This window comes from Ambystoma mexicanum, chromosome 5q (genome assembly GCF_040938575.1).
Source record: "Ambystoma mexicanum isolate Mex_15411 chromosome 5q, UKY_AmexF1_1, whole genome shotgun sequence".
In the NCBI taxonomy this organism is placed as follows: domain Eukaryota; kingdom Metazoa; phylum Chordata; class Amphibia; order Caudata; family Ambystomatidae; genus Ambystoma; species Ambystoma mexicanum.
The window spans coordinates 428,088,921-428,105,087 of record NC_090933.1 but is presented as its reverse complement, the minus strand read 5'-3'; the positions used below and the strand labels follow the sequence as shown (position 1 = coordinate 428,105,087).

Sequence of the window (16,167 nt, the reverse complement as noted above, 5' to 3'; positions counted from 1 at the left end):
GCGAAAGGGCGACCAGAGACCTGTGTATTGGCAGACAGTGGCGGCTAGCATCAATTGCATCATCTGAGTGAACTGACAACACAGCAGATGATGATAGGACAGAAAACAGGACACATGATGAACCCTTAGTAGTACAGCCATGTGTGCAGAAGCCGCTACACCAGTTGAACAGAGTCAGTGGGCCTGAAACGGTGGGAGGCCTGTGCCCCCCACAGACTGTGACACCCTAAACATGTGTGTGATGCAGGACTGAGCCAGAGTGGGCATGGAATGGATGATCAAATGCAAAGAAATGTAGGTCATCCTGGACACGCACTACAATGATCATCCAGTCAAGGACACATAGGGGCATGCATGGAATACACATGGAGCATGAATGGGAACTCATGTCCCTGCGGAGCATCTTCCATCTGCACAGTCCAAGTGAGACACCCTGCATGAAGTGCAGAGGATGTACCCCACTGCATGTGCCTGGCAGGTTGGCTGGTGGAAGTTTGCATGTGCACAGGTGTCTTGAACAGGCCATTGCAGTACGCTAACATGATGCACACCTGTGCAAAGTTGAAATTGGGGTGCAGGGGTGGTGGAGGGGCAAGGGAGCATGCCTACATGGATTACCCGCATACATGCAGAGGACACATGCACGTCAGTCATGCAATGACATAGTCCCAGTGCTGAGAGGAAACACACCCCAGGCTACATGCAGAAGGGCCATTGAGCTGGAACATGGACTGTAGGGGCAGCTGGGTGATTAGCATGTGAGTAGGGTGCAAGTGTGGTGGTGAAGACAGTCCTTGTCTGCTCTACATGTCCACTATCCTGCACAGCAGGCACGCATCAGTGAAGCATTGCATGACTTGCACATGAGAACCATGTACACATGACATGCAGTGGCAGTCAAGCACAACACATCACACAAGCAAAACACACATGTCCTCGACGAACAGGCGACAACACTCACTGGACGGGGCATCAAAGTCCTGCATCTCTCCCACTCCTTCGACCATACCTGTTGGTATGAACTTCGCAACAAGTGACTCGTGCGGAGTGAGATCTTCCTCCTCAGGTGGTGGCCCACTGCCAGTCACCAGAGTCATGTTGTAATTAGAGCCACGCTTCGCCTTAGTGTTGCATTTGAGGTCATCCCAACCCTTTTCTGCACTCTTGCGCTGTGCGCACCTCATGGCTAAATGCACTCACATGATCCGCAACTTGCTTCCAGTGGGTATTACGATGGGCAGCCATAGTTTGAAAATTCAGCCCCACTAGCATGTCACGGTTGTGTTCCCACACATAGTCCACGAGGAATTCCACTTCCTGCTTGCAGAAAGGCTTCTTCCTTGACGTGCCGGAGGCTGTAGCTGTGTCTGGGGTCCCAGCCTGTACTGCAGGTGCAACCTTCCTCCTCTTGGACACTGGTCCGGACCCTGGTTGGCAAATGCCACCCTGATCAGTATGGGCAGTGGTGCTGGTGGAATGAGCCGAGGGAGTGGCAGGTGGAACATGGAGTGAAGCCCTGACTTGCGCCAGTGGCTGCTGGGTGCCCTGGAATGGACCTTGCGCAGCAACATCCACTGTGCCAGGGTCATTGACCGGGACTGTCCTGGTTGGTAGACTCACAACCGGGGTGTTGTCGGCTGCATCTGCCCCTGCACTTGCCAACACCCGGCTGGTCGGGGCAGCAGATGACATTACTGCCCCAGGGACACGTGGCTCGGTCAGGGCAGCCCTGCGTGCACTGACGGTGTGCCTCATGACCTCCTGGAAATATTCCATGGACTCTTCAAGTGCCAACGCAGCCTGCGCTGGCAGACCCTGAGCCTGGGTGGTGGTGTCCACAGCTGCACCTGCAGCTACCACTACCCTTGGGCCCATGGCAGTCGAGGAAACGGACTGCCGGGGGATATGGGCGCCAGTGCCAGATGCAAGAACTGCATCTCCCGGAGCCGCAGGGGGTGGTGGCATGACTGCACCAACACGTGGCACAACATCATGCCGAGCTGGCGCACCCCTGCCTCTTCCCCCTCTACAGCCATCCTGGACACCCTGGAGTCCCCCTACTCCCTGGTCAACCCTGCCACGTCCCTGATTACACCCGCCACGTGGAGTATGCCCAGCTGAGGTGCCCCTCACCTTTCATGGCCTCCCAGCCATGGCACAGATGGAGTAGTGCCGGCACAGATGTAGTAGTGCCAATGGGAGGTGTACACGACAATTGTCCTGGGCAATTGGGGTGAAGGGGGTGGGATACAAGATGTTGACAGCACCCCTGCACCTGCAAGGCTGTATGTGACCCCGGTGATGAAGTGACGGGTCACGCAACGCTCAGGCACCACAAAACTGCAGTAAAACCGTGCACGAAACCCGCGGTAGCCCACATGTGTGGAATTAACCTCCCGCAGTACGCTGTGGCACCCAGGGACACGAAAATCACATACACGTGGGACACGCAGGCTACTATGACCTCGAAAATGGGTACACGATACACAGGGGCACACGCAGTGGGAAAAATAGCATGCGCAACTCACCGTCAGACTTGCGTGATAATGAAAAACATGCGTAGCCAATACCCCCGACAAAAGAAGGGATACGTCCTTGATCCGCTGTGAAGTTGTGATGGTGCGTGAAACAACACAAAGTAGCAACACACACGTCGGGCTCCACAAAAGGCACGTACGGCGAACTGCTGGCCCCGCTCACCTTTAACCCGTGCTGAGGGAAACGCCTGCGTGCGTCACATCACTTATGCGCTTAGGGCCTTTCCTCGGATTACACGCTGACGTCCCGTTTTTTTCACGTGCAAAATCACTCCGTATCAAGCTGGCCACGCAACAACACACGGAAGACTACGCTCCTGCCCAGAAGGCCATTTTCCTGCCCCCCAGATCCCCGAGCACGCTCACACCTGCCATCTGCTGCTGCCTGCCTGCCTGTTGCCCATGTGCCCTGCTATTTAGTGCCTGCACGTCAGCCATCTGCAGGGGTCCAGTTGCTGTGACCACCCCTGCTGGAACAGAAGACTCCTGACTGGTATGACATCGCTCCACAGCCCAGCCCCAGGACCCAGTAGCCCACCCACACCTGCCTCGGGGGTTGCCAGGTCCAACACAACACCATCTGGCACCAGTGGCAACCCCCCAGCAGAGAGGCAGAGGGCTGCCAGCTTCAGTGACAATGAAGTTGGCATCCTGGTGGAGCAAGTCCTGGGGCATTATGATGCCCTCTTTGGAAGTTCACGTGCCAACTATGAAGGACGGAAGGGGATCTGGAAGGACATTGTGGCTGCCATCAACGTGGAGGGGGTGGCAGCCCGTGCCATGCAACACGTCCAGAAGTGCTGGGAGGACTTCAGGTCCAGGACCCTCAGCAAGGCCCGGTGCCTCTTGAAGGCAGAGGATACAGCAGGGTGCCGGGTCCGCCTGACCAACATCCAGACGAGGGTCCTGGAACGCATAAACCCAGTGCTCCACGTCCAGATTCTTCAGAGGCAGACCCGTCTGGAGTCGAGCGGTAAGTGGCCATGCATTGCTGTGTGAAACAGGGCATGTTGCAGTGTGCTGGTAGTTAGCTACTTGCCTGTGTGTGTGACATAGGCCATGTATGGATGTGTGTGTGCAGGGACATCATGGTGCTGCATGTGAGACGAGTCATGCATGAACCATATGGATGGTGCATGTGTTACAATGCAACATGCGGAGCAGCATGCGGAATGCACACATGAATGCATGCCTGTCTCTGTTCTTGGACATGGATGGGTTGTGAGAGATGGGTGCGGCTGTCATGGACATGGTGTACATGTCTGTGTGTCTGAGTAGCGTTTATGTGACTTTGAGACGCCATGGATGCATGACACATGTCTGTGATGAGGTGTTGAATCACTGATGCAGTCTAGTCATCCTTGTATCCACTGTGTCTCTGGTGTACGAGGCCAGATGCATGAGCCGACGGTGATGTGTGTGCATGTGATCAGTATGACCCATGATGCATGTGAGTTTAAACTCAACATTGTATGTTAATAGAGTCCCTTGGACATGGATGCAAATGTTGATTGCATGCGCCGTGCCTGTTTCTGCATGTGTGTTGTCTGCATTGATCCATGTGTTGTGGAGTGACATGATGGAAGTGATGTATGACAGTGCCACTCATGTGCTATTGCTTCCTGTTTAGGGGACTATTGTACAGTACCCTGATGCTTGTGTTCTATGTCTCCCTCTACACAGCGGCGAGTGAAGAAGAGGGTGGAGACGGCTTTATGGAGCAAAGCGGCGGAGATGCCTCCACCGGCCGGCGACGCAAGGCCCAGCCACCCTCCCAGGAATTACCATCATCCGAGAGCGAGGGGACTGGTGCCGCGTCTGCCACTACGGCTGCAGCAGAAGGGGTGGGTGAGCCCCCACAGGGGCTTGCGATGGCGTAAGATGGTGCAGAGCCATCCAGGTTGGTGGTGTACACAGAGGAGGAGGAGGCCGCTACTGACCCGCATATGGGGCCTGGTGGGGGTGGTACCACTGGTGCAAGTGGTGCAGTCCAGGGCCATGGGCAGGAGGCAGCACAGGTCGCTGAGGACGGGCCTGTGCATGTCACTGTCCCTGGCCCTGTGACTGTACCACCATGCACCAGCAGGGATGCCCCGTCCCAGGCCCGTCCGCAGGTAAGGGGGAGGCCCACGTCATCTGGCACTCCACTACCTGCGGATGAGGAGAACCGTGACCATATGGAGTCCGTCCTGATTGGTGTTGTGTAGCGCACGTGTGACATTCAGGATGATGTGCGTGCTTCCTGGGGGGACCATGCACATCATCACGAAGAGCTGTGTGCCAATGTGGCCCAGTTGGGAGGGGCACTGGTCGGGGGGTTCGTACATGTGTCGGGCACTCTGGCGGCCCTCTCCTCCTCTGTGCAGACTATGCGCCAGTTGTTCTCCGTGCCATCTTCTGGCCCAGATTCCACCAGGGCCCCGTGTGGACCTGCCCCGTCCAACGCAGCCATCTCGGTGGAGATCACATCCCTGCCACAGTCGGGAGTCAGAGGTCCAGCAGGGGTGGACACCCCACCAACTGGAGCCCAGCAGATGGAGGATGTGCCGGCATCATCGGGCAGGGCACGTGCACGACGGCACCGGTGGATTCCATCAGGGTGGGAGTGCAGGGGGACATGAGTCGAGGCCTGCTGGCAGGTGCCCGTCAATGCTGGGTGGGCGGGGATGCAGGGGGACATGAGTCGGGGCCTGCTGGCAGGTGCCCGTCAATGCTGGGTGGGTGGGGGTACAGGGGGACATGAGTTGGGTCCTGCTGGCAGGTGCCCGTCAATGCTGGGTGGGTGGGGGTGCAGGGGGACATGTGTAGGGGCCTGCTGGCAGGTGCCCGTCAATGCTGGGTGGGTGGGGGTGCAGGGGGACATGTGTCGGGGCCTGCTGGCAGGTGCCCGTCAATGGTGGGTGGGTGGGGGTGCAGGGGGACATGAGTCAGAGAATGCTGGCAGGTGCCCGTCAATGCTGGTTGGGTGGGGGTGCAGAGGGGCATGTGTCGGGGCCTGCTGGCAGGTGCCCGTCAATGTGGGTGGGTGGGGTGAAGGGGACATGTGTCAGGGCCTGCTGGCAGGTGCCCGTCAATGGTGGGTGGGACATGTGTTGGGGCTCACGAGTGCATGGTGCCATGTGGGCTGCATGCGGGGCATGTCTAGGGTGGATGGGCTGCCTGCGGGGCATGGCCAGGGTGGATGGGCTGCCTGCAGGGCATGCCCAGGGTGAATGGGCTGCCTGCAGGGCATGCCCAGGGGTCTAGGGTAGTTCCCTATGGTGTCGGCTGCTTGCAGGACCTGGGACGGGGGCACACCCGGGAAGACCGACACTGACAGATCACGTGTGAAACTCCCTGCGCACCCCTCAGAATACACGTACCCCGCTCACACAAGGCCTATTGCGTGTGAAACTTCCTGCGCACCCCCCAAATACATGTACCCCGCTCGCAGAGGGCCTATCGCGTGTGAAACTTCCTGCGCACCCCCAAATACATGTACCCCACTCGCATAGGGCCTATCGCATGTGATAGTTCCCGCGCACCCCCCAAATACATGTACCCCCCTCGCACAGGGCCTATCGCTTGTGATACTTCCCGCGCACCACCCAAATACACGTTCCCTCGCTCGCACAGGGCATATCGCGTGGGAAACTTCCCACGCACCCCCCAAATACACGTACCCCGCTCGCACAGGGCCTATTGTGTGTGAAACCTCCCACGCACCCCCCAAATACATGTACCCCGCTCGCACAAGGACTATCACGTGTGATACTTCCCACGCACCCCCCAAATACACGTACCCCACTCGCACAAGGCCTATCGCATGTGAAACTTCCTGCGCACCCCCCAAATACACATACCCCGCTCGCACAAGGCCTATCGTGTGTGAAACTTCCCGCGCACCCCCCAAATACATGTATCCCGCTCGCACAGGGCCTATCGCGTGTGATACTTCCCACGCACCCCCCAAATACATGAAACCCACTCGCACAGGACATATCGCGTGTGAAACTTCCCACGCACCCCCCAAATACACGTACCCCACTCGCACAAGGCCTATCGCATGTGAAACTTCCCATGCACCCCCCAAATACACGTACCCCTCTCGCACAGGGCCTATCGCGTGTGAAACTTCCTGCGCACCCCCAAAATACATGTACCCCGCTCGCACAGGGCCTATTGTGTGTGAAACTTCCTACACACCCCCCAAATATATGCACCCCGCTCGCACGGGGCCTATCGCATGTGAAACCTCCCGCGCACCCCCCAAATACACGTACCCTGCTCGCACAAGGCTTATCGTGTGTGAAACTTCCCGTGCACCCCCCAAATACACTTACCCCGCTCGCACAAGGCCTATCTCATGTGAAACTTCCCACGCACCCCCCAAATACACATACCCCGCTCACACAAGGCCTATCGTGTATGAAACTTGCCGCGCAACCCCCAGATACACGTACCCCACTCACACAGGGCCTATCGCATGTGATACTTCCCGCGCACCCCCCAAATACATGAAACCCACTCGCACAGGACATATCGCGTGTGAAACTTCCCACGCACCCCCCAAATACACGTACCCCACTCGCACAAGGCCTATCGCATGTGAAACTTCCCATGCACCCCCAAATACATGTACCCCGCTCGCACAGGGCCTATTGCGTGTGAAACTTCCTACACACCCCCCAAATATATGCACCCCGCTCGCACGGGGCCTATCGCATGTGAAACCTCCCGCGCACCCCCCAAATACACGTACCCTGCTCGCACAAGGCTTATCGTGTGTGAAACTTCCCGTGCACCCCCCAAATACACTTACCCCGCTCGCACAAGGCCTATCTCATGTGAAACTTCCCACGCACCCCCCAAATACACGTACCCCGCTCACACAAGGCCTATCGTGTATGAAACTTGCCGCGCAACCCCCAGATACACGTACCCCACTCACACAGGGCCTATCGCATGTGATACTTCCCGCGCACCCCCCAAATTCACGTACCCCACTCGCACAGGGCCTATCGCGTGTGAAACTTCCTGCGCAGCCTCCAAATACACGCAGGCACCCCATCCACCCTTGGCATGGCCCACAGGCAGCCACGCCACAGGGGGGTGCTTTTTCTACGCAATTTATGGGGCGCGAGCAGGGTACGTGTATTCTGGGGCATGCGCGGGGAGTTTTACATGCGTTTTTGCTGGCGCGAGCGGGGTACGTGTATTCAGAGGAGTGCGCGTAGAGTTTTACATGCGTTTTCGCTGGCGCGAGCGGGTACGTGTATTCTGGGGTGTGCGCGGGGAGTTTTCCACACGTTTTCGTGGTTGGGGGGCTGTATGCTGGTCCATTGGCCTTTGCACCATGTACCGGATTTGTGCGCTGTTCATGGCGCACGGGGCGGGGTTGGGGGCATAACTGGCGCTGCTGCAGGGTCGCTGCGCCACTCTGCGCCACGGCTGGTTATGGATGTTGAAATCCATGGATACGCTGTGCGCTGAAATGGGTTTGGCGCACGCGGCTGGCGCAGACTGCCGCACACGCACACTGTGCGCCAGCCGCGTGTGCCACTTGTGCGCTGATTTCTATGAATTACCCCTTAAGTTCTATTTTGCCCTGAAATGGATGAAATCAGAAAACAACTAATGGCTGGAATCACTAAGGACTATGTGGGAAGAACAACAGAAGAATGGTGGTTGGAGCTGTTGAGAGGAAAACAAATGTGACTCACGTTAGCCCTGGTGAAACTCTTGTTAGAAATGTTTAAGAACATTAATAACCTAAAAACAAAAACAAAAAACAAGTACATAATGAATGAGAATACGATTGATGAGGATATTATTTTATTTCATTTATATCATTTGTCAACAGTGTAAATAATGTTACTGTAATAACCAAGGAAAAAGGTTTTCAAATGCTAAAACCAAATAAAGCCTTATAAAAAATAAAAAAATAAAAAATAAAAATACTTCAGATTTACATTGCTTTATTGTATAGTCAATTTATGTAGCTAATCATGATGATCCGTGTGCCCCATATGGAGTTGCATATGCAATAGGGGCCTTGCAAAGAAGGGGGTGTGCTGTGCAGAGTTCATTTTTCCTTTGGTACAATATTAGATCTAAATTCTGGCTGTGCTACATGTAAAAAGACTACAATCTGTAAGGGCTATGATTATTTCACTAATCTGGGTTATATGGCGGTTATCTGGAGATACCAAAATGGAAGGGAATAGTCATTATTTTCCAGCTTTGCCAAACAGTATCTGAAGATAGGTTTGTGTTATGCATCCTTTTGGATATCTGCACAAACACTGGCCCAATATAAAATTGTCACTTTGTCAGGATACTCTACTGTCTAAATTGACCTTGGAAATGGAGCTTAAATGTGAAACCTCTGGTTTGAGTGCAGTCACAGAGCTAGGTGGACCAGCATATTGAGTATGTTCTGAAAATAAATAAGGTAACAGTTATTGTTTTCATTTTATGAGGCTGTTTGAAGGCTTATATTAAAGATATATTAAACATCTTGTGATATCATACTATCACCATATTCAAAAGTGTAATCTGCGAGAATTAAATTATCTTTTGGGGAGATAAGGAAATTGCAACTGCAATTGATTTGTGATAGTTAATAAGAGATAAGATATTACAGTTCTTCGTAGTGTGAAGGTAAATGACATACTGAAGCAGAATTGACCAAGCATTGATGTACGCAATAATATGTTTGGAAAGGTCCTTGCTCAGCAGAATTGGGAGCAAAGAGCCTAACATTGGGTTAAAAGAATCAGAAAAGGAGATCAAATATTGAATAGGGATCTTTGCACAATTTTAGCCACCCTTTGTAAAATATTTTATCGTAAGTTGTTTTGTGAAGAAGATACTGCTGCACCAGATTTAAAACAAGAGCATTTGAATGTCCACCCCCTATCTTCTGCCTCCCACAATGGGTTGAGTGATGAAATCATCCATAAGAAATTAAAAAAGCCGTCTGGGTATTAACACCGGGGAAGCCTGCATGATCTGGTGGTCTGCCTTAGGGGGGAAATTGAATTTTCTGGAGGGCTCACTCTCAAGTTCCCTGGGAGCTGTATAACAAATGTATTAAAAAACAGTAAAACCTGACTCTTGGTGATAATCTATGATCTGCACATTTCTCAAAAGAAAACGTGAATCACTGTATAGAACATCCCATTGGTTGATTTGACTTGTTAATGCTGATGGTCAGAAACTCTCTTCATTGAAGCTGCAGAGGTCCTGTTGGATGTCACATATAGGTATGCGCACAGTTTTCCGCCAGGTAAGCATAGCAATGATCTTACTAACTTGTTGATAGTATTGATTTCTTCTGTAACTCTTTCACTATTTCAATTTGCTGTGGTCTTTCGTGATGGAAAAAAAGCACTCAGACAATTCCGCTGTTTTTATTTATTTATTTGCAAGCCTGTAAACATATCTCAGATGCATGGTGCAAATTATGTGTCAGACATCAGCTTACTTACATATACCTAGAGAGATTTGCCATGGTTGTTCTGTTTCCCTGATGCTCTTTGTGATACGCCTCGATTTCACTCTTGGTGTGCTGCAAAACAAGGAGTCTAAATTCCTCCTTTAATACAATGATGTGCTTGTTGAACCGGCTCAGCCTGATATGGCCATCTCTTCAATATATACTCTGTCAAAGGGGGCGTGGTGTGTTTCTGGATACAGTCTCAACACCTCCGAAATGGAGATGGTGGTCTGGAATGTTCACAACTATTTGAAAGAGTCGGTAGAAGGGACTCCATATTTGGAGTTAGAGATCCACAAAGATTGAAAGGCAACAAGACATGAGAATATCAATACACAGGCATTGCGGATATAACAGGTGTGTCAGAGATGTAATCATTTAAGCACTTTGCTGTTGTCCCATGTGTACATATATAGATGCAATCATCACTGGCAGAGCATTAAGTTCAAAATGCCACCTACCAAATGAAAAGCCAAAAGAGCAATGGATCTAAGCACCTACAAAAGTGTGTCCCTCACTAGATTCTATCTATAACATCAGATCAAGCAACATAGGGTCAATATGCCATAATAAGTAAGTGCAGATATAGATCGGAAACCACAGCACTCCTACGTTAAAGCCATAGCTGACTTCATTAGCTGTAGGCAGGGCCTGAAATATTCCATTCCATTCAGATGGTCTCCACCTCCATTGGCAATACCTTAACGGGTAGGTTGTCTATAACACAAAACTCATTTAACAAATATCTTCGAGAAAATTCAATTATGTAACATTAACAAAATAACATGTAATGAACTGTGGAGGCAAATAAAGTTGGGGGATGAGGGAGAAAATGCACATATGGGGGCACACTAATAAAAGACACGCCAGGAAGGAAAAAACAAGTGTTTGTGAAAAAGGAGGTGTGAAAGTACATGTCAGGGATGTGATCACTGGGCACACACATATATCTTCTAGACAACAGCTTCTTCATGTGAGGCACTGTTTTGAATGGTCAATGGACACTCATCATCAGATCACCCAAGTGCCATAAACGAATCCACCAACTTTGTCACCAACTCATGACCACCCTCAGAGGAGAGCTACCTACCATTTAACTGGTTGTTACGCACACAAAACTATGATGCAATTCTGTAGTGAAATTCTGTTGGTCAGCACAATGCTGAAATAGAATACAAATAAATAAATAAATAAATATATATATACACATATATATTAGATTAAAGTTTTACTCATTCAATTTCAAACTCACACGTGGTCAGATTTGAGCGTATAGTCATCGCTATCATATTCTGACAACCATGTTAATTGGCCTAATTTACAGCCCAATAGTTTTGTAGTGTTTTCAAACAATTTCCATATAGCTCACATTTTATAATATAGAATTTTCATGAATGCTCGTCTGAATTTTTTATGGCAAAGAGGATATAAGAAGGGATTTATAGAGGAATTGATCCACAGGAGCCACCATGCAACATCGTACAGGTAAGAATTGAAGCACAGTCCTTGGCAAATTGCTCGGGTAAGAAAAAGTAGTGTGAAGGGGCCCCAACAAATAAAATATACACCTACAATAATGGTGAGGGACTTTGCAATTTTGATATCCTTGTTCAGTTTTGAGTTGGTATGGGTAGTAATCACCTTGGCCAAAGTTTCAGGGCTAATTGGCTGCGCTGTGTTCACTTTAATGACTGAGTTAATAGCCAATGTTTCATTTCCAGCATGCACAATTTGATTGGGAGTTTTGGTAGAATATAGTGAAAGTGAACCCACTTTCATTTGAATATTAAGTCCAGTGCTAGGCGATGATGGACTGTTGTCTTGGGTGAAAAAAATCTTCTTTTCAGGTTTTTTCTGCAGCTTCAAGCTTTTCAGGCGCTTTTTATTTCGTTTTCTAATGTTGGAGTAGATGCTCAAATTGAAATAAACAATGCTAATGAACGGGACATAAAAATCCAACAAGGATAAGCCGATCAGAAAATACCAGGAATTGTTAAATTCAAAACTGCAAGTTGCTTCAGGCAAACTGCTATGTCCTACTACAATATCCCAAAATATTATCGCTGGAGCAGAAACCAGAAATGCCACTACCCACGTGGCCCCCATTTGGATGAATACTTTGCTGGTCGTTTTGCTTGCTCTTTGTTGGACGCTGTAAGAAACCTGTAAAAGAAGAAAATGTGTTTTAGATAAGACGTTCAAATTCCGACACCATGCTCAAGACATCACGAAAATAACACATTGTAGTAGTATTTAACCTATTTGCTGCTTATTCATTTTTGTATTAACTATTGTCACTCTTTCAAGTGACCCGAGTAACTGATTCAATAATATCATTCATTGATGTATATTGAAAGCTGAGACCAGCCACCAACCCTTCACAACATCAGGGACCCCGAAGCCCTGTGGAAACCATTTACATGAGTCAAAATAGCATCACTCACTTCATTAAGCACACATGGTTATGTTTTATCGAGTATTTCTGCATGAGCGGCTAAGGTAGTTAGAACGTCACAAGAGAAAAATAATGATAAATACATTTCATGACTGAGAGTATGTACACAATCCTGTAAGCAGTGATAAAATCGTGCAAAAATGTTGCCTGTACAAAAAATTGCGGCAGAAATGCTGGGGTTTGACCCGGTAAAGGTGTACCCCATTATACCATTTGAGGGGAGCAGGGGTTGCGGGGGTGTCCCCCGCCACCCTTAAATGGTATAATGGGTCCAGGGGTTGCGGGGGTGTCCCCTGAATCCTTTACATGTATTGCGGCGGCAAAACCACAGCCTTTTTACCGCAATATTTTGTGTCCACGGCCATTTTTGCCACGATTTTAACACATGGAAACCACAATCCCACAGTCTGTAGCCTTGATGATGCTGTACTTCTCACACCACTCTGCAATGTAGCAAGCATTGCAGCATGGTCTGCCATGACAAGGTCAGGATTAGAAACGAAAACAATAAAGTTGCCGTTGAACTTTGAAGCAAACGTGCTAAGCGTATCACTTGCAACCCAAATTATCATCCTCATACAACTTTACTCGACATAATTCGTCAGCTGAGACACATAATTATAAAAACATACAAACACACGATACATATCAATACAAAAGATAAAACAGTAAATACTCAAGATAAGACACAATAGTAAAATCATATATAAAACAGTTCATGAAAAAGCATGCCAAATTAGTATATTAACAATTAGCATAAAAGTGCCAAGTGCCTATAGTAATATTCAGACAATTGTTGGAGAAATTTGATTTTTCCTTCTCAACTAAGCACAGTGGATACATTTAGCAGAACACAAAACAACATTAGAGTCATCAGATGCCTTACAGAAGGCCATTGCTTCATGAGGAAAATTGATATTAGCAGCTCTAAACATGGGGAGGAGCTAATGGGCTCTCTATGTTCTATAACCATTACAAAGCAGCTAGACATGGATGACAGTTTCAACACTAGAGCTGCAAACCAGGAAAATAATATCCTGATTGCCTCAGCTGCTAGTACATTTCCACACCTTTAAAATACCCATGCAGACTTCCAAAAATAAGGCACAGGCAACCGGTGAGATAGGTACATTGAGATATTTTTTAAACCCAGGAGCCTGTTTAACCTTTAAATAGATATGTCCTGTGCTCAATGTATTGGAGGAGTTCTCTAGTCTTTGCCAAGATAGCTCCTTCGCTGTCTTAGACAACACAATCATACACCCCCTTCACAAGGAGTGCGCATCCTCCCACACGCTCTGCAAATTTAGAGCTAAAAGCTATTTTTTAACATGGTAATGTACGACCACCCTTGATAGAGAGAATGTAAGATAAAGACTACCTATGCTTCACCAATTCGGGGGTGCTCCAAGTTCTTGACCAATATAGTATGAGTTTAAATATTGCAATTGCAACATCAGAAATTGTGCCGGGACCACACTCAACATGAAGAGACGTATTGGGCGTCCTTTTGGGAAGTCTCAGAAATTACTTAAGAAATGTGTTCTCTGTTGCCAGGTGCAGACAATTAATGTAACCCCAAATTTCGACACCATAAAGAGATGCTGGGACATTGACATTGATCTACAACCATGCAGCAAATTTACGGATTCCTCCACTGATTTTCTCCAGCGAGGTATGCGATTTAATGAGCTGGGCCTGCCAGGGCTGTTTTCATGGAAGCAGATTTTCGAAGTATTCATAAAACGGAGCCTGCTCAAGATGGCATCTGTGAACCTCTGCTACTAGCTTGCAAGTCTTGCATGTTTGGGTCGAAAGGTCACTCCCTTCTTTTTTCTCTTATTAAGTTCTTAACATAATTATTTACATTTGTTAGTAAAGCAGCTCAAGGTATGCCTTAATCCCATAGGGGAGGTGGCCAGCAGCATGGCATCGTCAGCAGAAATAAGGCACAGGAACTTTTCGTCCCCCAATTTAGGGGGGTCAAGACAATTCCCAGCCAGTTCACTCATGACCTCCTTTATATAGATGTTAGGGGAGTAGAGCAAGGATGAGGCCTGTCACATTCCTCTTTCAATCCTGAACTCGGCAGTTACCTCACCGCCCATGCCCGACCTGAACACTGCTGAATTCTCGGAATATAACTGACTCATTATTGCCAAAAGTTGTTTGGGGATACCCTTTTTTGCTTAAAACCTGCCTCAAGAGAGTACGAGGGACACTATCAAAGGTGGTCTTAAAGTCGACAAAACCGCATAATGCTGACCTTCCTTAGTACTGTATAAATCTGCATTATTAAAATTAACTGGAAGCTCTGGTCAATGGTACTCATACCTAATGTAAACCCGGTTTGGGGGTGGTTAATAATACTGTAGCCATCCACCCATTGCTGTAAATGGTTCAAAACCATTTTGGCAAAGATTGTTCCTACCGCATCTAATAAAGAAATCGGGCAGCAGTTTCCTCGTAACTCTCTACCGGCCTTTTAATAAATAGGTGCGATGACCACCTGCCAACAGGAAATCGGAATTAAACAATCCAATTTACAGTGCAGCTGCATTACATTGGATTTTTTTCAGTAGAAATTAAAAAAAAGTTCAAATGTAACCCCACATTGTATAGTCAGAAAAAAAGGAAAAAGTAACTTGTGTCAGTGATGCGCAATGATGAACCTTGAAACAAGTAATCTGTGCAAATGCCTGAGTTTCGCATGGCAAACGAGAAGGTATTGTATTGCAATAAAACAGTGGAGTCCACACCAAGGGGCTTTATTGTGTGGTAGATCACTGCCACGTTGATAGTGATCCTAAGCCGAATAAGAGGGGGCCTAACAAGTCAAAGGTCACCTAATATAAAATAGAGCATAATTTTTTATTTGCATTAATAAAGCGCACCAGCAGCCCTGGGGCATCGAGGCACTGTTACAAGAGACTGACTTATTTACAGGTTCCTACATGCTACTGGTTACATGAGGCGTAGCAGGTTTGGAGCAGGTTACATGGGTGGCATACTATATACATGACAAAGTCATTTGGATAGGAAGCAGTGTTACATGCAGGACAATTCAATACATTTAGAGCCCTGTGGATAGATACTGGGAGATTTCAGATGAACAGTCATGTTTTGATTTCCTTACTGAAGGCTAAATGGGAGGAGATACCTCTGAGGTTGGGTGGAAGGGAGTTACACTGGTTTGCGGCGATGAAGGGGAAGCTGGAGCCACCCGCCCCTGCTTTTGTGACTATAGGCACTGAGAGTAGGTTGGTGTATGGGGTTCTAATTGGTCTTCCTGTGTGTGGTCCAGTGAATCTCCGAGACAGGGATTGAGTTTCAGCGTGGTGGATGCATTTATGGATGATGGAGAGTGTTTCGACTATGACGCGTTATTTGATGGGTAACCAATGGGTGTGTTTCCTGGCAGCTGAGAAGTGTTTCCTTCTAGGGATACCAATGGCAGCCCAGAGAGCATTATATTGGACAATTTGTAGTTTTTCAATGTTCTTTATGGAGGTCCAGACCAGAAGGGTGTTGCAGTAATTGAATCAGGCTCCAATTATAGCTCTGGCTATAGTCAGGCAGTTTTGCTTTGTAAGGAAACGTCTAGTTGCAATGAGGAGTTTGGAGTTTGGAGTGGTAGGCCGCTGACGAGGCAATGGCATTTACTTGCCTTATCAATGGGAGCTTGGAGTCGAGGT

General features: G+C 48.7%; 1 protein-coding gene across 1 annotated transcript in view; it reads right to left on the bottom strand.

The window, feature by feature from the left end:
* Positions 1-8,261: 8,261 nt before the first annotated feature.
* LOC138498271 (histamine H3 receptor-like) overlaps positions 8,262-16,167 on the bottom strand; it is a 185,741-nt gene continuing 177,835 nt past the window's right edge. The window contains exons 3-4 of the mRNA XM_069622110.1: positions 11,590-12,180; positions 8,262-8,288 (exon numbers count right to left, since the gene is read on the bottom strand). Coding sequence (XP_069478211.1) covers positions 8,262-8,288; positions 11,590-12,180 — 618 coding nt within the window. The remainder of the gene's footprint in view (positions 8,289-11,589; positions 12,181-16,167) is intronic.